The 19,404-nt window shown below is 65.9% G+C and overlaps 7 protein-coding genes across 7 annotated transcripts in view; all 7 read right to left on the reverse strand.

Annotated features, from left to right (window-relative positions):
- The window catches only part of EMIHUDRAFT_454249 (hypothetical protein), a gene marked incomplete at its 5' end in the record, with an annotated part of 2,666 nt that extends 1,490 nt beyond the window's left edge, over positions 1-1,176 (reverse strand). Inside the window, 4 exons of the mRNA XM_005792689.1 lie at positions 49-333; positions 437-510; positions 626-1,042; positions 1,126-1,176. Coding sequence (XP_005792746.1) covers positions 49-333; positions 437-510; positions 626-1,042; positions 1,126-1,176 — 827 coding nt within the window. The remainder of the gene's footprint in view (positions 1-48; positions 334-436; positions 511-625; positions 1,043-1,125) is intronic.
- A 1,241-nt stretch (positions 1,177-2,417) lies between these two features.
- EMIHUDRAFT_108524 (hypothetical protein) lies at positions 2,418-3,257 on the reverse strand (the record flags this gene model as incomplete). The annotated part of the gene is made up of 2 exons (XM_005792690.1): positions 2,418-2,543; positions 2,649-3,257. The coding sequence occupies 2 exons, from the start codon at positions 3,255-3,257 to the stop codon at positions 2,418-2,420; spliced, it is 735 nt and encodes a 244-aa protein (XP_005792747.1).
- A 2,462-nt stretch (positions 3,258-5,719) lies between these two features.
- EMIHUDRAFT_56152 (hypothetical protein) lies at positions 5,720-6,487 on the reverse strand (the record flags this gene model as incomplete). Its single annotated transcript, XM_005792691.1, has 1 exon — positions 5,720-6,487. A coding segment is annotated over one exon (768 nt), but the record flags the coding sequence as incomplete, so codon positions are not given.
- Positions 6,488-6,756: 269 nt separating this feature from the next.
- On the reverse strand, positions 6,757-7,229 carry EMIHUDRAFT_361007 (hypothetical protein; the record flags this gene model as incomplete). The annotated part of the gene is given in 2 exon segments (XM_005792692.1): positions 6,757-6,789; positions 6,803-7,229. Coding segments are annotated over 2 exon segments (227 nt in total), but the record flags the coding sequence as incomplete, so codon positions are not given.
- A 379-nt stretch (positions 7,230-7,608) lies between these two features.
- Positions 7,609-9,714, reverse strand: EMIHUDRAFT_222749 (hypothetical protein; the record flags this gene model as incomplete). Its single annotated transcript, XM_005792693.1, has 4 exons — positions 7,609-7,641; positions 7,715-7,804; positions 7,960-8,010; positions 8,905-9,714. The coding sequence occupies 4 exons, from the start codon at positions 9,712-9,714 to the stop codon at positions 7,609-7,611; spliced, it is 984 nt and encodes a 327-aa protein (XP_005792750.1).
- A 238-nt stretch (positions 9,715-9,952) lies between these two features.
- Positions 9,953-12,712, reverse strand: EMIHUDRAFT_417362 (hypothetical protein). Its single transcript, XM_005792694.1, has 4 exons — positions 11,145-12,712; positions 10,956-11,075; positions 10,746-10,859; positions 9,953-10,635 (listed from the first exon to the last, which is right to left on the reverse strand). Exons 1-4 carry the CDS (start codon positions 12,264-12,266, stop codon positions 10,030-10,032), a joined length of 1,962 nt encoding a protein of 653 aa, XP_005792751.1. The 5' UTR covers positions 12,267-12,712; the 3' UTR covers positions 9,953-10,029.
- Positions 12,713-16,477: 3,765 nt separating this feature from the next.
- On the reverse strand, positions 16,478-17,097 carry EMIHUDRAFT_222751 (hypothetical protein; the record flags this gene model as incomplete). Its single annotated transcript, XM_005792695.1, has 3 exons — positions 16,478-16,659; positions 16,750-16,946; positions 17,027-17,097. The coding sequence occupies 3 exons, from the start codon at positions 17,095-17,097 to the stop codon at positions 16,478-16,480; spliced, it is 450 nt and encodes a 149-aa protein (XP_005792752.1).
- Positions 17,098-19,404: the final 2,307 nt, after the last annotated feature.

Consider the following 19,404-nt stretch of genomic DNA (forward strand, 5'->3'; position numbering starts at 1 on the left):
GGGGGGGGGAGAGGGCGCTCTCGACGTCGTCTATCGAGGGCCGCGCACCATGCCCACGGCTGGAAGCGGCGGGCCTGCGCCGCCAGGATCTTCTTCTTGAGCGCCTCGTTGCCCTGCACATCGAGCGCGACCAGGTTGGCAGACGAGCCAACATTGGACGTGCCAGCCTCCGACGCGCCGTCGCCGGTGCTGCCGTCGCCGCCCTCCTTGCCCTCCGCCTCGAGCGCGACAGCCTGCCGCAGGGTGGGAGGCGGCGCGTCTCCCTCGCCCGCCCCGGCCGGCCTTGCCGCCTTCTTCTCCGGCGCAGCAAAGGCCTTCGTCTCCGCAGCCCGCCTGTCGCCAGGCGAGGCCGGGCGGTCGTGGAGGGGGGGGGGCGTACCTAGGGGGGGTGAGGCTCCCCTCTCTGTCTCTCTCCCTCCCGGGCGGGGGCGCGCGCTTGGCGATGCCCTTCTTGATGGTCTTGTACGCGTTGAAGCCGAGCACCAGCGCCGAGAGCATGATGATGACAACCTGAGGCGCGAGGGGAGAGGGGCGGGGGTTGGAGCGCTCAGCCTCGCCTCTCTCTCCGCGCCGCCGTGTGCCCCTCGCCGACGCGTGCGTGTGGCCTGGCGGCTGCGGGCTCTACTCTGCGTGGGACGCCTCTCGCCTGAGGCAGCAGCAGGTTGAAGAGCACTCCGAGGACGACGCCCATCAGCTCGCCGCCCTGCATGAAGACGGCAGTCTTGTAGTCGATCAGCGGCCGGTCAACGTGCGGGTGCCGCTGCGACCAGAGGAAGGCGAAGTTGCCGCACGCAACTCCGAAGATGGTCCCCTTTGACAGCGCGACGGCAAGCGTCTGCGGCACGTCGAGGCCGATAAAGTAGAGCGGGACGAGGAGGCCGCCGCCGCCGATGCCCGCCGAGACGGCCAGCGAGGTTATGATCCAGCAGAGCACGGTGACGACGCCGAGGCTGGCCGGGCTGAGGCCGTCATCGCCAAAGAGGGGGTCATTAAAGTGGTCGACGCCAGAGTCAGAGTAGTTGCTGCAGCCTGCAAAAGCCGCCTGAGGAGAGAGGGAGCGCTGGCGCTCACCGCGGAGAGGCTAGACTGGCTCGTCCACGGGCAGGTGGAGGGAGTGTGTGCGACGGGCGACGCGCGGAGTGCGTCGCGCGCCTGCGGAAGCAGCGCGAGCGCCATAGACCCTTTCCGCCTCTTTTCGAAGAGGCCCCTTCCACGAGAGGCACCTGTGAGAACGAGGTCACTCGTCGAGGTCACAGGCGCCGCCGCATGTTTTTTCTTTCGAGAGAGTTCTTAAGATACAAGCCTCTCTCACGAGAGAGCTTGTATTTTAAGAATTCTTTCGTTTTGCCGATCAAAGTCGTCTGTTGTGTCGTTGTGCCCTTGTTTGTACTCTTGGCAACCCGGCCGTGGAGTGCTGGGGGGGGCGACAGGGAGGATGTGGCCCTGAGTTATGTGTACGCCAACTCAGGGTGTGTGGCAGCCACGCTGGCTGTGTGTCTTGTGAGGTTGTGAGAGCCTGTTTGTGTCTGTGTGTCGCTCGTGCGTGTCGTCATCATCTGTCCAGCGTCCACCCATACCGCGTTGGTGTCCAGTCCGAGCCTGGCTGTTCTTCACCTTCCTACATACATACATACATCAAAGTGGAGGTCCGGTACAGGTGCTTGTCGCGAGAGTGGATCTGAGCAACGAGAGATGTACTCTACGACTTTTGCCTGATCGGAGCAGGAGTCAGAAAGAAGAGAGGGTTTCTTGCGCGAGGAGAGCTCGCCTGTGGAGCTGGGGGGCCCGGAAACAAACGAGGAGAGCGATGTTACGCCAAAGCAAAAGGTGAGAGAAGCGCGAGAGCAAGGGCTCGGAACGAGGCGTCGGCGTCGTCGCAGAACGAGGCCGAGGAGAGCGTGAGGCAGAGGACGACGCGGCAGGACGACGAGAGTGGGACAACCGCGTGCCCCGGTGGTGGCGTGAAAGTTGCTGCGAGATTTGGCGAGCAAGAGACTGCGAAGAGAGTCTCTCTAGAAACAAAGAGGCAGACGCCCAACATGACTTTTAGTTGCGAGGTGTGTCTTGAGCTAAGACAGCCCATGGGCAAACATGGGAGACGGCTAAAGCCGTAGCACATGGGCTAGCACCACACTCCGCTTTCTCTCTCCTTCTTCCTACCTTGTGTTTTGGCTTTTGCTTGCACGCCTTTTATTTTTAAAATCCCAAATCCACCATCTAAAAATCCCACCGTGTGGTGCTGGTGCGTGTGGTGGCGCTGGGCCCCACTGGCCAGTCACTGGGGCGGCGTGGCGGGGGGCGGCGTGCCCCCTGTCGCCTGCACGGTTCACGTTATCCCGTCGCTCCCTTGGGTTGTCTACTTTCTTTCTTTCTTCCAGAAATAATTAAGACCCCTCCGCGCCCCATACCGTGTTATGCTAGATCTCGTCGTTGTCCGATAAGTGCGGCCGAATCGGCACGAATCCGTCGTCGCGAAACAGGTGCTTCGCCGCCGGGTCGGCCGCCTGCTTGCCTCGCGACGGGAAGGCCGTCTTGAGGCCCACCTGCGGGTGGCGCGCAGGGCCGCGTCACGGGCAAGAGGGCGCGGGCGGGTTGCGGCGGGGCACGGCGCTGGGGCGGGGTGGCCGCTTGCAGCGTGCCAAGCGGACCTGCACGAGCCCGAGTAGCGTCCCGACGAGGTTGGGCCCCCACACCCAGACGTCCCCGATGGCGAAGCCGTAGACGGTCCAGGTGCCGCAGTTGACGCACTGGGCGAGCGTGAGCGGCGCGTAGATCGAGGTCGAGTCTCCGGTCGCCAGCACGAGCGCCGCTGTCGAGAGCGGCGAGGCAAACAGGATGACGCAGAGAGCCGAGCCGTACAGCCCGAGGTAGTAGGAGCGGGTTTCGGCCGTGCAGCCCGAGAAAATGATGCCGCCCCAGAGGGCCAGCTCGAACGCCACCCCTCCGACGACGATCGCCTGCACGTTCCACCGCTGCGCATGCGCCTCCCGCGGGATCAGAGGCAGGGTGCTCACATAGTAGATGATCGACGCGAGCACGCCCGGCGCGTTTGCGGCGAAGAGGTACGCGTTCGGGACGGACAGCCCGTACATGGCCCAAGCAATCGTGCTCAAGACCATGATGGCCTGAGGAAGCGGGTTGAAGTTGCCGAGCAGGCCGCTCCGAACTACGGCCGCGACGCCCGACGCCGGGGCAAAGTAGAGCGCGTTGGAAAGGACGACTCCGATGACAGGAAAGACGGTCTCGATGAAGCTCATCGGGCGATTGCGCGCTCCGGCAACGGATCGCCGCGCGGTCGCGCTGACGCGGCACCCAGCGGCGATGGATATCAGCGGGGGGGGAAAGAATTGCGGCACGCCTCCAAGTGCTCCAAGAATACCCAGTCCCACCCAGTCCCACACAAGTTTCGGACTGGCGGGGGTTATAAATGAGCAGGCAGCACAAGCAGCCACACAACCCAGCTTTGGATGCTTGGTTGCTCACGGCGACGCCCAATGCGTGCGCCGGTAGGGGGGAGTGTGTGCGCGCGTGTGTGAGATGTGGATTGTGGCAGGCCTGCTGCTGCTGGTGGGAAGTGTGCTGTGTGTGTGGCGCTGCGCTGGCGTGTGGCGCGCGCGTGCTGTGCGCGTGTGCGTGTTGGATCCGCGTGTGCGTCTGCGTGTGTTGCGCGCGCGCCGCCGGTGTGTGCTGTGTGCTGTACTCTGCTGTGCGCCCTGTTTGTGAGTCTTTGAGGCGCAGGCCTGGCTGGCAGGGCTGCGCGGTGGGCTGCGGCGCGCTGCGGGTGTTCGTGCGCCTGCCTGGTGATGTGCGGCGGCCGCGCAGCCCGCCCGACCGGGTCGTCGGCGGCCCAGGGCGCGGGCATGCGGTCTGCGCTGCATGTGAGGCTGTGTGCGCGGCCGGCGCGTATGTTTCCGTGCGGTGAGGGACGCGCGTATGTGTTCACGCTGCGGGCGCGGGCGGGCGCGGGGGGCGGCGTGGTCTCACCGCGGTCCGACGTCGGTTGGTCTTCGGCTTGGCGAGGGCGGGCGCGCAAAGAGGCCTTGCCGCCATCGCGTTGCCGCGAAGGAAAAAGAATCCTATTTTTTAGCTTAATTAATGGGAGAAAAGGAGAGGGAGCTAGACCCAGGGTCCAACAACATGTGCATGTGCATGTGCATGTGCATGTGCATGTGCATGTGCATGTGCATGTCATGTTGTTGTTGTTGTTGTAACCACATCATCCAAGATCCGTAGGCGCCCGCGTTGCACGCACATCTGACTACTCGGAGGACTCGGACTCGCTGGACGCGCCCATCTTTGTCGCCCAGCGGGAGGGCTGTGGTTCGACGAAGGGGCTCCATTCGCAGAGCCTGGCGCAGTCGGCGGCCATCCCACGTCGCACGCAAGCGTCGCAGAGGGTGAGGCGGCATCCGCTGCAACGCAAGACCGGGGCGCAGTCCGAGCACACGTGCGCCTCGCAGCCATCACACTTCATGCACAGGGTGAGATGCTCATCTTGGTGGTTTGCACCCCAGCGGAGGAAGCGCTCCTCCGCGCAGTAGATTGTCGAGCAAAGCGCGCAGCGCGCGAGCCCCGCCTCGAAGGCACAGTCGGTGTTGCCGCCCCAGCAAACCTTGAAGCCGCATTCGGCACACCCGCGGAGCAGCTCGACCTCTGAGACCGGCCCCCAGCCCATCGAGCGAGCGGCCACCTTGACGGATGGCGACGGAAGCGTCATCACGGCCTCGCAGAAGCCGCAACGGTCCAGCGTCAGGCCGCGAGGGAACGCGAGGTCGAGGGACTGGAGGTTGGACGTGAGCCAGAGTAACGAGCCGGGGATGCGACGGCAGCACTGGTGCATTTGCAGGTAGGCAAGCTTCGAGGGAAGGATGGGTAGGAGAGACTGGTCGTCGATTTGCGGGCAGTTGAAGAGCGACAGCGCGAGCAGGTCGGGTGCTTGCTTGCGCAAGTCACCAAAGCATTCTGCGCTGAGTCCTTGAAAGCCGGACAGGGAGATCTCCTGAACCCGACCCATGGCGAGGCAGCGCCGAAGTGCTACATTGGTGAAGCAGTCACTTTGGAGATCGCACCCTACCTGCCCCTCTCTGGCGGCGTGCAGCGAAAGCGTGCGATGCAGCGATGGCCTCGATGCCACGTTCGCCCAGAGGACGCAAACACGCATGGCGCGGTACGTCGAGAGCGAGCCGGCAAAATACAAGCAGAGCTCAAGCACGTCTCCCGTGAGCACATCCTCCCACCGTTGGGTGGGACCGTTGTCAGCCATTTTTGACCGCTCCGTGACACGCGTGACGGCTCGACGAGCGAAGGCTCCCGAGGTCTCGAGAAGTTCTTCCGTCGATTTAAAATGATTTAAAATGAGAGCAGGGCTCTCGACCCCCTGGGCTAGTAGATGGGGAGCGTGGACCGAGGTGCTATGTGGAATGTATTTGTTTCGGTTCGTGAATCGTGAGTCGTGTGCGCGAGGGCGCCCGTGTCCCCGGACCCCGCCGTGCGCCGTCCGCCGAGAGACAACATCAACAAAAGAGAAAAGTATGGGCGCTCCTTCAAAACAAAATAGAAGTGTACGGCCGAGAACGAAAAGGCAGCGGGCGACAGCCACGAGTGACCGTCACGGCACCGGCGATACGAGCGCCTCGGCACTCGATTGGCTCGCCTGCCTCGCGACCGCGGCGTCCCCCAGCTGGAGCGGGTTGAGCGCCTTGTGGCCGATGTGCGGCGCGAGGAAGGTTAGCGGGCGCGACATCGTCGACGAGTACGTGAGCACGCCGCGGTGCCTGTACTCGTACAGGGCGGCTCCGTCGGCGTCAAAGAGGAAGGTGCCGCCGCGCTGCGCGAGCTTCGTGGGGTTGGCGACGTAGGTGCTCCACCTGCCGAGCACCTCCACCATGTTCCGCAACCGGACGGTCGCGAGCTCGACCGGCCTCTGGTAGCCCTCCTCCTCCGCCCAGCCGTTCGCGTACGAGATTGGCCCGAGCTTGACCGGGCCGACGCCCGGCCCGATGACGACCGGGCCCGCGGTAACGACGGCGTCGGGCGCAAGCCGCTCTGGCGCGGAGCGGTCGCCGAGGTATCCGCGGAGGATCTCTGGCAGCGTTCCGGGCGCGCCGATCCCGGCGCACATGGCCAGGTAGCGCAGCCAGGCGGTGAAGGCTGGGCGGAGTTGGGCGTCGTCAGCAGGGACGCCGCCGGGAAGCGTGCCGAGTAGCGCGGTCAGCACGCTGTCCGGAACTGCGTCCGGCACGCTCCACTCTGGCCCGGCGTGCAATCCGAGTGCCTCGTGGATCGCAGCGTCCGGGTCAACGCGCAGCACGTCCAGCGGCAGGCCAGTGAACTCGCTGAAGCGGCCGGCTCCGGCGGCGTCCCCGATGCCGACGACACACAGGTCAATGCTCGCCTCCTGCAGGTCCGGCCGCACAGCCACGAGCTGCTCGCACATCTCTGCGCTGTCAAACTCGCCGAGCTGAGGCAGGAGCACGACGAGAGCCTTGCGGCCCCGGCTGCTGAGCGGAGAGGTCAGGCTGCCGTCTCTCGGATCGACGACCCGCGCGGCCTGAAGCGTCTGAAAGGAGGGCGAGAGCGGAGCCGCGGTCGCGAGCGGTAGTGAGAGAAACAGCAAAGACATCAACTTCTGCTGGGGCGATCGTTGTGTTGCTGCTCCTGCCTGCGCTCCTCCTGGCGAGTACAGACCACGCCTGCTATTCACAGCACAAGCCCTCGCCGGGGGCTCGAGCATGCGCAGCGAAAAGCAGGCGTGCGGCATGCGGAGCTCCCCACCGGCGGGCGGGCTTGAAGACACTGAGCCGAGCGCGCCGGCGGCGGACCCTCGCCGGCGCGCTCGCTTCGGCGGATGGCTGAGCGGCACAGTTTCTGGCCGCCCGGCCTGCGAGCAGTCACCGCGAGACGATCAAAGGCGCTCAATTCAAGCGCGCCGCCATGCCAGATCTCGCCCCACGCCCCGGCCAGACCGGGCAGTGCGTGCAGGAATGATGCAGGCATGATGGGTGGGTGTGGTGAGCACGCCAGCGGCACCGCTGCGCACTCTCAGGGTCGCAGCCGCCTATCTCGTGAGGGGCGTGGCTCGGGGCGGGTGCGAGAGAGTCGAGGAGCGCGGCGCGCGTGCGCGCGCGTGGTAAAGTCGGTTTATATTTCATCACTGGTATAAAAGAGACCCAAAACGGCACTCGCGCCGCGCCCACGCGCGCTCGTATCACCTCAACACTCACACAGCACGCTTGAATGAAGCCCCCGAGGGGCGAGCCGGACCGGCTGAAGACTTGAATAGACTCGACGGTTCTCTTCGCAGATCCATGAGGAGCTGTGAGGAGGCACATTTCCGGCTGGTTTCGGCTCCGGACTGTGCTGGACTCACGTGGAACCGCCGGCGGGGCGAGAGCCAGCAGCGGGCAAACCGCGCCTCCGGTGCTCCGCTGCGATGACGAGCTGGCGCCAGCCACGCGCGGCCTGGCCAGGTCGGCAGGCGAGCAGCAGGCATGCCGAGCGCGCGCGCGCGCGGCGGTCTCGTTGAGGCGGCAGAGCAGGCCGCATGTTGAGCAAAGAGGGCTCCAACACCCATCCTCGCCGAAAGACGGCGATCCAACCCTCCGCTTGTCACACGCCTCCTTTTTCCAGACCGATCCCCCCCTGTGAAAAAGTGAGGCGTGGTCTGTACTCGCCAGGCGCTCCTCAGCTATGTCGGTCGGGCGAAAAGAAATACCGGCGCGCAGGCCGCGGATGCGGGCGCGACGAGGCAGTGGGGCGACGCCCGAAAAGCGAGCAAGAGACCGAACCAGACCGAAGATTCGCCCTGATGGGTGCGGGACGAGGCCCCCGCGCCGGGGAGCCGCTGCACACCAAGCAGTGTACACGTTAGGTAGTCGTGTGTGTACGTGACGGGTGGTGTCGTAGTGTCCGTGTCCACTAGCTCCGAGTAGAGGGGGCGTTCTGCAGTTAAGGGGAAACCCGGTACACGGAGCCCTCTCGGAGACCCGTGTTTATTTTACGGCCCTCTCCCTGCGAACGCGCACCCCCCAGGGCTAGGGCTCTCTAGCCCGTAACCCGATCCCGATCATCCGGCCCGCTGGGTGCGCTTCTTAGCTCCCCGGCCCTGGATGTGAGGCTAATGACTGCACTCCAAGTGCTCCAAGTGACGTGCCACGTCCGCTTTCTTTCTTTCTTTACATTGGGGCAGTGTCGTGCGAAAAAGAATTTTAACCTGCACACTAGTCACGGGACTGGCGCGCACTGGCACTAACACCGAAAAAGAAATTCGTGGAGGGAGGAGGAAATACTACGCGGGGCCAGAAGTATGATGGGCATTAACTCTTGAGATCTCCGAGTGTGCCACACGGCTGTGAAGAGTTCGATGGGGCGGGTCCCTGCTCGTCTCGCTCGCCCTGAACACTCTAAACACTATCTGGCCCCGAGGGGTGAACCCCCGAGGGAAGGCTCCTAGTCGCACACCAGAGCCAAATAAAACACTGGTGTTGAATGAGCAAGCTCACTGGTATTGGCGCGTCTGGCTGCAGCGTTTGTGTGAGTAGCCGCACAAGACAGGTGAGCTCTGCTGCATTCTGGGCGTAGGTTGCCTCGTGCGCAGTGCACATACCCGCAAGCCGCTGGAAGACGGTGGTGGCCTCTCGAAGTTCGTCGAGAGTGCGTTCCCCGAAGGGCCATTCTTCTCCGTATCTCCAGCTGTACAGGACGCGTCCCCTCATCATCAGTTGCGACTCAGTATGTCGGGATGATCGAATCATCACCTGTGCTGACAGCTCTTTGAGAGCATTGTCGTTCCACCACTCAGGTAAGCGCACCTCACGTCCCTGGGATTTGAGGTTCGATATTATTCGAAAAGGGAGAAAAGTCTGCCCAGATATTCAAATCCACAGTATTGGTGATTGGGGAGACTTGATAATGAAGGTCAACGAGCTCGCGCGCTTTCATGTATTCCAGCAATGCTTGATCAGGCAGATCAGATCGGTCCAGTGCCGTTCCGAGGTTTGCGTGTGCCTGTATCAAAGTGTGAAGCAAAACAAAGCCTCCGGAGGGAGGGTTGTCGGGCGTCGCGAGTGGAGGCAGTGCTGTGATCTTGCGGAAGATCGCGGCAGCCTTTCTGTAGTCTTGCATCGCCATGCACTGTATGCCCTTTGCCAGCCACTCTTCCCCTTTCAGCGCCTGCGGGGCGATCTCAGCCATGCCCATCTGGCTCATTGAAGACAAAAGCTCTTTGGTGATTTGTTGCTGCTGCTGGTTGCTTTCACTATCACGCTGTTTACCAGCGTCGGAGCGAGACTTTTCCCGTTGCTTCTGGTGCTTGTGCCATGCGTTGTGGCGAGGCCAGTGCTTCCTGAGGCACTCCGCGCTGCAGAAGTAGGAAGGGGGCAGCCTCCGCTCCTGGCAGAGACCGCAGCTCTTGAACTCGACACCGGCGGGGGCAGCACCCCCACAGCCCCAGCAGATGCAAGCTGGCCCACTGCGTTGCTTGGGAATGCGTTGCTTGGGAACTTCAGCAGATGTAGTCGTATCCAGAGCAGCGGCTGCAGTAGATCCATCATCAAACTTTCGCAGCATCTGCCGCAGCTCCTTTGCGCCAAGCGTACAGTCCGGGTCTCGCTCTTTGAGCTGTGCCAGTAGCTTCTTGACACCAGCCGAGGGAGACTGCTGCCTCAGCTCGCGCAACGTCTGGAGCATGTTGCACTTAGGACCAGCGAGAGTCATCCCGAGAGCGGTGACGCAGCGCGGATGGGTGAGTCGACGTTTCTACTTTCGGCTGCGTGCCGGACCCCCCCCTACTCTGGGCTTCTTTCTTTCAGAATGCGAGCCAGGCAGGTGGGAGCGCGCCAGGCAGCGTGGGGTGGATAAAACTACTTCCAGAAAGATCCTCGACCCTCACCCTCTTCCCTCTTGCTCTCTACGTGGTCGATTTTTTTTCTTTTTGTGACACATTTCACAGAAGGAAATTCTCCATGTTGTATTGTATGCACAAGAATACGATATGTAAGGATGTACACTGTCCGCTCGCAAGCCATACGCCTATCTCTCCGATGCCCGGTTTGGTAGGTGCTGCGTGGCGTCTGTTTCGCTGCCCCCCTCGACCATCCGCCCGAGGCTGGGCTGAAGGTCGTTTGCGCTGCTCCGAGACCTGCGCGGCTCGGAGACGAGCCGCGCCGCACGCTCGGTCCATGGGAGCGCCAGCGGCATCGGCAGCGGCGACGCGAAGGCGGTGCTGTCCGACGGCGCGGCGCGGCCGGGCGGCGTGGCGGCGCCGGGCGGCGTGGCGGCGCCGGGCGGCGCGGTCTGCGGCGGCTCGTTGCGCAGGAAGTAGGTGTGCATCTCGCCCTTTCCCTTGTAGACGCGCGTGCCGCGGTAGGTCGCGGCGAAGCGGCCGCGCAGCTGGCTGTACGCCGCCTCCGAGACGTGGACATGTCCCGGCTCCGAGCCGGAGCACATGCGGGCGGCGGTGTTGACGGCGTCGCCGCATAGGTCGTACTGGTACGTCATGTGCCCAATCACGCCGGCGATGGCGGAGCCAAAGTCGATGCCCACCTGCACGGTGAGCTCGTGCCCCTCGAGCGCCTGCCGCAGCTCCTTGTAGCGGTGCTCCTTGAGCTCGAGGTTGATGACAGTCATCACGTTGACCTGCGCGGCAGGGGCGGGGCGGGTGGGCCGGGGGGGGCAGGCCGGCCGCCAGCCGCACGCGCGCGATCGACAGAGAGCCGGCGGGCGAGGGCGGGCGGGGGGGGGGTCGCCATGGCGAAGCCAAAGCCGGCGATGGCCGCGGCGCGGTCGTGGCAGTTTGGCAACAGGTTGGGGTCGGGCAGCCCGGCCGCGACGAGGTAGTACTCGTTTGCCGTCTTGCGCACCTGCCGGCCCGCCAATTCGGGTCAGGGGCGCCGCCTCTCTCTCCCCCCTCTCCCCGACAGCGGAGGGGGGGGGGGGAGGGGGGTCGCGAAACGCGCCTTTTGCAGCTGAAACACGTCGGCGAGCCGGTCGAAGCGGTCGAACATGCGCTGCAGCAGGCCGATGACGAGCTGCGGCTCTGCGAAGGGGTCGTTGATGAGCTGCGAGAGGCCGCGCACCTATGACAGGCTTCCGGGTGGGATGAGGGACGCTTCTCGTCGTGGCTGAGCCCGCGAGATGCCGCGCGCCTTGGCGAAGAGGAAGGCGCAGTCGTGGAAGCTCTCCGCGAGGAGCGAGCCGCGAGGCCGCACGGGCAGGCCGTCCGACGAGAAGCGCAGGCTCGCCGGCGTCCCGTTGGGCGGAGACACGCCGCCGCGCGGCGACGCCTCGCCGGCGCACGGGTCCCTCTGCGCCTGCGCGATCCGCTCGAGCGAGCCGAGCGTACCGACGAGCTGCGGCGGCAGAATGGACTTGAGCAGCCGGTCGCACGAGGCAGTCTCCTCCTCGATGCAGCGCATCACGGCGCGCTGGCGCGCCTCGAGCTTGAGGCCGCGCCACATGTCGCGCCCGTGCGACCAGTGGTGCAGCAAGCCGATGATATTTGCAAAGAGGAGCATCAGCGCCATGCGCGCCAGCTCGAGCACGACAAAGTCGTCGAGGCCGGGCACCTGCCGGTGCGTCGACGAGTGGAGCTGCTCGTGCCAGAACGAGTCGACCTGCTGCTGCGCGAGCAGCACGACGGCGAGGGAGAGCGCCACGGCGGCGGGGCCGAGGAAGGTGGTGGGCAGGTGGGTGAGGCGGTACGCGAAGAAGATGTGCCACGCGGCGAGCTCGGAGACGTACTCGAAGGGGAAGTGCTCGCAGAGGTTCGGCCCGCCCGCCGGGTCCTCGTACTCGCTGCAGTAAAACGAGCGCGGCCTGTGCGCCGGAAAGAGCTCGCCACCCTCCGGCGGCGGAGGCGACGGCGGGATCGGCTGCGGGTCGACGTCGAACTGCTCGAGGAACGCCCCCGCGACCGTGCAGCCGGAGCCGGCGGCGGGCTCCGGCAGCGCGTCGTGGGCGGCGTCGTGCAGCCCGCCCGGCATGCCGTTGCACGGCACGATCGTGTAGGGACCGCGGCAGAGGACGGTGTCGAGCCGGATGTGCAGCACCGCCGCGACGAAGGCGGCGAACGGAAGCGCGAGCAGCGCGAGCGCCACCGCCGTGTTGCCGAGCGCGGTCGGCGTCCTCGCCGAGAGGCAGATGGAGCGCAGCAGGACGAGCGCCGGCGCGAGCAAGGCGTACCTCAGCATGAAGAGCGGCTTGACCGCGTCGAACCCGCTCCAGCGCACGCTGAAGTGGGTCATGTCGCTCGCGCCGTAGAGCAGCATGCAGAGCAGGTACGCAACCGTGTACCGCGCGAGGAAGAAGCGCGTCTGCAGGTCGCTCACGCGCCTCGACCCGCCTCCGCCCCCGCCCCCGCCCTCGCCGCCGCCGCCGCCGCCGCCGCCGCCGCCCCCGCCGCCGTGCCGCGCCGCCGACCAGCCGCGCGAGGGTAGCGGCGGGTCCTTGCTCAGCTTTGCAAAGTAGTTGGTCGCCTCGACAAAGTCCTCGCCCGTGTCGGACGAGTCGAGCCGCGCCCGCAGCGGCACCGACGTGGCGGTGCGCCGCAGCGAGAGGCGCGAGCCGCTGCCGGTGGCCGAGGAGGAGCGAGGCAAGCAAGTCGAGGTCCGCAGCGGGGCGGGGGGCGGCGTGGGCTCCGGCGACGGCTTCGTGTCCGAATGGCGCAGCTCCCAGCGCCTGGCTCCTCCGCCGCCGCTCTGCAGCTGACGCGCAAACTCGCCGCGAGACGTGCCCGTCAGCTCGGAGACGGGCTCGGACTCCTCCCAGCTGGCACGGGCCCAAGCCGCGTCGGAGTTCTCCCCCGCTGGCAGCACGTGCGAGCCGCCGGCCATGCGGTAGATGGGGCTGCTGTGCCGCTCCACCTGGCCGCTGCGCCGCGGCGTCGCGGCGCCACCCCCGCCGGGCGGCTCCTCGGCCTCGCGCTCCTCCTCGCCCTCCTCCTCCTCCTCCTCGCCCTCCTCGCCCTCCTCGATCGACGACTGCTCCTCGAGCCGCTGCCACACCATGTGAGAGCCACGGTACTGAGGCCGCCTCGCGCCGGCAAAATGCTGCGGCTCGGGCAGCTCGTGCTCCTGCTGCTGCTGCCGCCGCCGCCGTGCGGGCTCCTGCCGAAGCCGCTCCGGCTCCTGAGAGCGGAACGACGGCGGGAAAGACGAAGCCGTGTGCACCGAGAGCGCGGCGAGCGCCTCGCGGGCGTGCTGGAGGATCGCCATCGTCGCGTGCGTCGAGCGGCGAACGAACGACCGCTCGGCCGGCCCGTCCGGCGCGGCGTCGGCGGGGGCCGTCGGGTCGCGCGCCAGCGGCACCGGCTCGGACTGTGCCGGCACAAACAAGTCCTGGTCGAGTGCGACCGGCGCGGCGGTCTGCGCGCCCGTCTGCTGCGAGATGAACTCGGCCAGCCTTGAAGGCTTGCTCTCCGAGTCGCGCGGGCCGTTGCCGGTGCTCATCAGCGAGCCGCGGCTCCGCATCCACCCCGGCGCCCCGCCGACGCCCGAGCTGCCAGAGGAGGAGACGTCGACCGACGAGCCGTCCCGGTACGTCCCGAGCTCGATGCCGGGGAATGGCTTCTTCGGCACGTGCCCCTCGAGCGCCTCGTCGTCGAGGTGCAAGCCGCCTACAGCAGCAACACAGGCCACGCTCGTCGCGACGCACGCCCGAGCGACGGGTCGCTCCAGGCGCGGCCCGCCCAGCAGGTGCATCTGCGACGCCGGGAGCAGGTCCTTCCGCTCCTCGACGTAGTAGGTGCGGTGGATGCCCATGTGGGCCGGGAAGACGCCCTCTGCCGCCGTGCCCATCCCGTCGCCGTTGCCGGGCGCGGGCGAGAGCGCGAAGGTGTGGTAGAGGTGGTTCGCCTGCGGGCGGGGATGGGGCGGAGGGGCGAGGCGGACGGGTGGGCGGGCGGCGGGGGGGTGGTGCGAGGGGGAGGGGGGGGCGGGCGGGGGTCCGGCGGTGCGCGGCGCGAGGGGTCCGTGGCGCGCCGTCGCGTCAGAGACGTGGACGCGGCCGGCGGCGCCAAGCTCCTCGAGGCGCAGCGCGCCCGCCACCGCGCGGCCCCAGATGTCGAAGTGGAAGCGGACCTGTCGACAGCTCCGCCCCGTGACGAGGCGCCGTTTCACAGCTGCCGGAAGCGTCGAGGTGGGAGGGGCGCCGTGCCGATGATGCCTCCGATGGCGGTGCCGGTGTGGACGCCGACGCGGATGTCGATGTCCACCTGGAGGGTGCGAACAGCGCGCGTCTTCACGCTGCGGGTCGCGCGGGGAAGGGAGCAGCCGAGGCCGGCGTGGCCCACCTTGCGCTCCTCCTTGATGGCCTGCACCTCGCCGATCATGCCGAGCGCCATGGCGCCGACGCGCCGCGCCGCGTCGGCGGGGTTGCCTCTCGCCTCGCCAAAGGCGCCGCAGCAGACGATGTACGCGTCGCCTGTCCGCAGCAGAGGGGGGGGGGGGGGGGGTGAGAGGGCGCTGCTCGCGCGTGCGGCCCGCAGCGGATGACTGCGCTGCTCGCCGATCGTCTTGACCTTGTGCACGCCGTACCCCTCGGCCAGCCCGTCAAACTTCGCAAACAGGTCGGACAGGAGGCCGAGGACAAAGTCGGCGGATCGCTCGCTCGAGAGCTTGGTGAAGCCGACCATGTCCGCCTGCAGGAGGGCAGGCCCGGGACACGTCATGGCCCTGTGCCCAGGGAGCGTCCACCGAGCCGACCGCGCAGCCGCCTGCAGCACCGTCACCTCGTCATACCTGTGCGCCACCTGCGTCGACCCCGACGCGATGTCTCGCACGATGGGCGCCGGGAGGGTGTTGAGGAGGAGCCGCTGCACGCCTGGGTGGGGCACGTCAGGGGCACGTACAGAGACACGCCAGGGACACGTCAGGGTCACGTCAGGGACACGTCAGGGTCACGTACAGAGACACGTCAGGACACGTCAGGGACGGGGTTGTGGACGGATCGTGGGACGAGTCTTTGCGGGAGGGAGGCGCGGCGCGCCGTCGCGGAGAGCGACCTTGACCTCCTCCTCCTCCTCGAGCAGCTTGTGCCTAGGGGGGCAGCCCCGAGACGGCTCAGGGAGGAGCCTCCGCCGCCTCCCGCCCCGCGCCGCGCCGCCTCGAGAAGTTGTCGCGGTTCTGTGCCTCGGCCATGCAGGCGAGGCACATGCAGGCGAGGTTGACGACGGCGTCGTGGATCGCGACCGAGGCGAGGCGCAGGCCGGGCTGCGGAAAGGCGCGGAGCAGCGCCAGCCGTGCGGCGAGCAGCGACCAGAAGGTGAGCGTCGCGTGCCTCGCCTGCAGGTGCGGCACCAGGGTCGCGTACCCAAGCAGGTGCATCAGCACGAGCAGCACCTGCGGAGAGGCGGACCGGCGCGGGCGCGTCGGTGGGGTGGGCAAAGCACGCCGCGGCGGGAGAGCGGCGGCGCCACCTGTTTGCTGCTCGAGCTGTGCAGCACGTCGGCAGCCGTCATCAGGAACCCGTCGCACCAGAGCAGGGCGAGGAACATGGCGCTGAGCGTGGCTGGGTAGTCGAGCACCGCCACGCGGCCCGCGCGCCAGAGCGCCGCCGCGAGGCCCGCCGCCGAGAGGCAGACGGAGAGGCGGCCGAGGAGGAGCGCCGCGCCCAGCCAGCCGCCCGCCAGGTCCGCCTGCACGTCGAGCTTGACAGGCACCAGGAAGAGGGTGAGGCAGACGGGGCGCAGCGCGAGGATAAAGGCGGTGCGCAGCAGGGCGCCGCGCGACGCGGCGAGCGAGTACCGAAAGTACTCGGCCTCCAGATCCGGCGTGAAGCCGGGCAGAAAGGCGAGGTACGCGGCCGGGCGCGAGACGGGTCCCTGCCTCGCCACAACCCCAGCCTCCGCGGAGCCGTCAGCGCTGCGTGCGTGCACCTCGCCCGCGGGTGGAGAGCCGGCGCCGGAACGGCCATGCTGCAGCCGCCGGATCGCGATCAGGGTGTTTGCCTGCCTCCAGCGCGCTCGCGCCGCGTCGCTACCCTTTCTTGGCCTGCCACTCCCGCCCTCCGAGTCGCCCGATATGGTCCGCGCGAGACGAACGGCGAAGTGCTGCGGTGAGGAGTGTGACGAGTCCGCGCTGTGCTCCTCCGGACTTGCGTCCGGCTCGGTGGTCGGCGTCATTCGTCAGCAGCAAGGCATGCGGGCGTGGGCGGCGGCAAACAACAAGCAAGGCGCCTCCAATGGTTGCGGGAAAAAGAGACAGCACTGCTGAGCAGTGGAGTAGCAGTGGATAGGGTCGATTCCGCATGGTACGGGACCTTATGAAGGAGGTGTACGCGACCCAGAAGAAATCGGGCCGTGTCGTTCCCTCCGCTGGAGAGAGGTCCATCAGTTCGCCGGCACTAGCTAACTGCAGGTTCTTGCTCTTCGCCATAATTACGCAGTCTTCCCTTCGGGGGCCCCTCTGGAAGAAGATTTTAGAAGATCAACAAGAAATCACGCCTCCCACAGTGATTTGGGCTCGGCAGCTTGTCAGCGCCCTCAGCCGAAGCTGGGGCCGGTCCCGTAGCCGAGAGAGCCCGCGCCGATGAGTTCGACGCGGTCGGGGGGCCTTGCGGAGAGGCCAGCGAGGTGGCGATCGCTGTACTTCATGGTGTCATCAAGTGACCGGCTGACAAGCCAGAGGTCGATACTCTGGACGACCCATAGGATGCCACGAATGCCTGGAGGAGAGGGAGGCGAGGCCAGAGGCAGGCTCAGCTGCTCTCGGGTGATCTCGCTTTGGTGGCCGAAGGACCCGATGGTCCTGTCACATTCGCATTCCGAGTCGTGGGGGTAGAAGAATTCGAGTAGGCATCGAGTCAGCACTTCCTTGTAGTACAGCGGACCGCCAGGCTCGCCGGCAGCATCCGCAGGGAGGCAGTATATGAGGCACCAGTCTTCTGGAGAGCGCAACAGTGCGGCCGCGATGGTAGAGTCGGCCGCGGTTCGAGCGAGCAGCTTTTGGCTGCTGGATCGAATCGCGGAAGGCTCATGCCCTCGCGGAGCGACGCGGGTCGCGCGGCGCGCGTGTGTGCGAAATGCGACAACAGACGACAGACGAGAGGCGCCTGAGCGCTGTACGCCTGAACTTTTGTCGCCGCAATCGCCACCGCCGCCATCTTGACGAGCAGCGCGAGCGCGCTCGTCGGCGGCCAGCCGTCGCGGGCCGGGCCGAGCCCGGCCTCGACCGGCCGCGCCGCCGCAGCAGGCCGGGAGGCCCGAATGGCGGCCGACCAGCTGATAAGGACTCTCTCTCTTCCCCTCTGCGCCGGGGAGGCGTTGTTGGAGGCTAGGACGCAAGCGTCCGTCGCCCTTTTCAAACTCGGGGCCCACTCCGCTACGCTCCGACCCGAATTTGGAGGGCCTGCAAGTTTAAGGTGTTGCTGCGCAAAAGGGGTCGGACACAGGGCGCAGCTCATGCTAAGAGCTAGAAGAGGAGATAGAGAGAACAACCACCCTGTCCCGTTATTGCGTACACCAACACCACAAAAGCTCTCTCTCCTGCTCCTTGAGCACTTGAGCACTGGATAGGGTCGATTCCGCGTGGTACGGGACCCCTCGATCGTCTCGCCCTCCCTCACTGGAGTGTTCATGGGGGGGGGGGGGCATACTGTCCAAGCCTAAAGTCTGGGCAGGTTGTCGGGGACACGATCCCGGCATGAACACGCCGATCTGGCAAAATCCCGAGTGCCTACCGCACGCGCCGCGTCGCGGCGCGTGCGGTAGGCTTTGTTTGAAGTTAAAAGTCGAATCAGGGCGCCGTCGGCGTTGTCCCCCGATTTTGTCCCCCGGACCGCCCGTCCGGACCGCTCCGGGACGCACGCCGGCGAAACACCATCAAGCAACAAACAAAGCCTCAACATACTCGGGCTGTCGCCGTCCCAAACTGTCACTCCCCTCTCTCCCGGCCGGGGTGGGGCGCGCGCGGGGGCGGCGGGTGTGCGGCGAGTGTGCGGGATGTCTGTGGGCCCGAGAGCGATATGCCATGTCCGCCTTGCGTTGTTTCATAACATCGAAGGCTAAGCTCACAAACAAAACAACAACTCTCTCTCTCTCTCCGATCAAGCTGCTGTACGGCCCCGGCATCGCCTTCCCAGGCTTAGCTAGATTGAAAGATATTGTGGACATGATTCGTCTCTACAATATATACACTGACACTGAACCTCCCAGAGCTCGTCCCGGTCCGTCACGGCCATCCTCGGCCTCCGGAGGGCCCCCGGCCGCGGCGCGGTACGTCGGCGTCACAAATCCGACCACAGAGCACCGGGACGCGGTCGGGCGATCCGAGGCCCAACTAGGCGTATGCATTGCCTATCCAGGGCTATCACCTGGACCTATCAACAGGCGCCTGCGGCGCCGTGGTCAGGAGCTGCTGTTCACGCCGGTCCACACTTTCATAGTGGACAGTAACAAACACGGTACAGGATCGAGGTGCACGCTGCCGAAGCAGTGTCGTCCCCCTCTCCTCGACGGTGATGGCGGTGTGACCGATCGAGCTACAAGAGGAGCTTGTTCAGCAGGATCAGGGGTGGGCCGAGCAGTTCTATAGAACTAAGCTTAATATGAGCCATTTGGCCAACACACATTGCATTTCAACAACACAGACAGACACGCACGACTGACTTTTTTCCGTGACAACGATACGATGCAGACAGCAAGAAAGAAAGAGTAACGGGATGGGCGCAGGCAATGCGGTGAAGCGGATCGGTCGTGCCGACCAGTCACAGCAACTCGCGGGCCCTGCCGACGCCCCGCGCGAACTTTTCTTGTCTCGTCGCTCGATCAGCACCTTTTCTCGCCGATACGGTTTGGCGGAGCCACAGCTTCTCCCCGTTGGCTTCGGCACATGCCGAGCGAATGTGGCATGGAGAAGTGCGGTCTCCATAAACGAAGCGCAAGCAGCGACGAGCCAGCGGGGCGACCTGGGGCTCTGCCAAACCCAAGACGCAATCGCGCACAAAAAGCCGGTGGGCCGACCCCCGGAAAAGGGGTACGCTAGCCACCCCCTACCACTGGAGGCGGGCTGCCGTCTGCCATCGACCTACCTTCCTCCTCCCTTCCCCTGAGAGATCCCGAATGTCCTTAGCGTGGACGCACCCACGCACCTCCGCCGTCGTCCTTACCATAAAACCGACTTACCGCTGCAACGCGTTGACTTTGAATACCAACTGTGTCAAGTGTCAGACATGACTCGGTACTGTGTACGTGCGCGGCGCATGCGCATGCACAGTCCGTCGCCCGGGAAAGGCCCGCGTCCATGCTGCCGCGCTGGATTTCGTCACCGCGTGGACGTGGTCCGGTATACCGCGGTCCACCTACTACACCAACGCTGGGACATCTACGATTTCGCCGTTGCGGCTCGTAACCAGAGCCCGCTCATGTGTACGACATGAGCACTTGGAGAGCTTCGCATAAGGGCACATCTG

The sequence above is a fragment of the Emiliania huxleyi genome, assembly GCF_000372725.1.
Source record: "Emiliania huxleyi CCMP1516 unplaced genomic scaffold EMIHUscaffold_105, whole genome shotgun sequence".
Lineage (NCBI taxonomy): Eukaryota > Haptophyta > Isochrysidales > Noelaerhabdaceae > Emiliania > Emiliania huxleyi.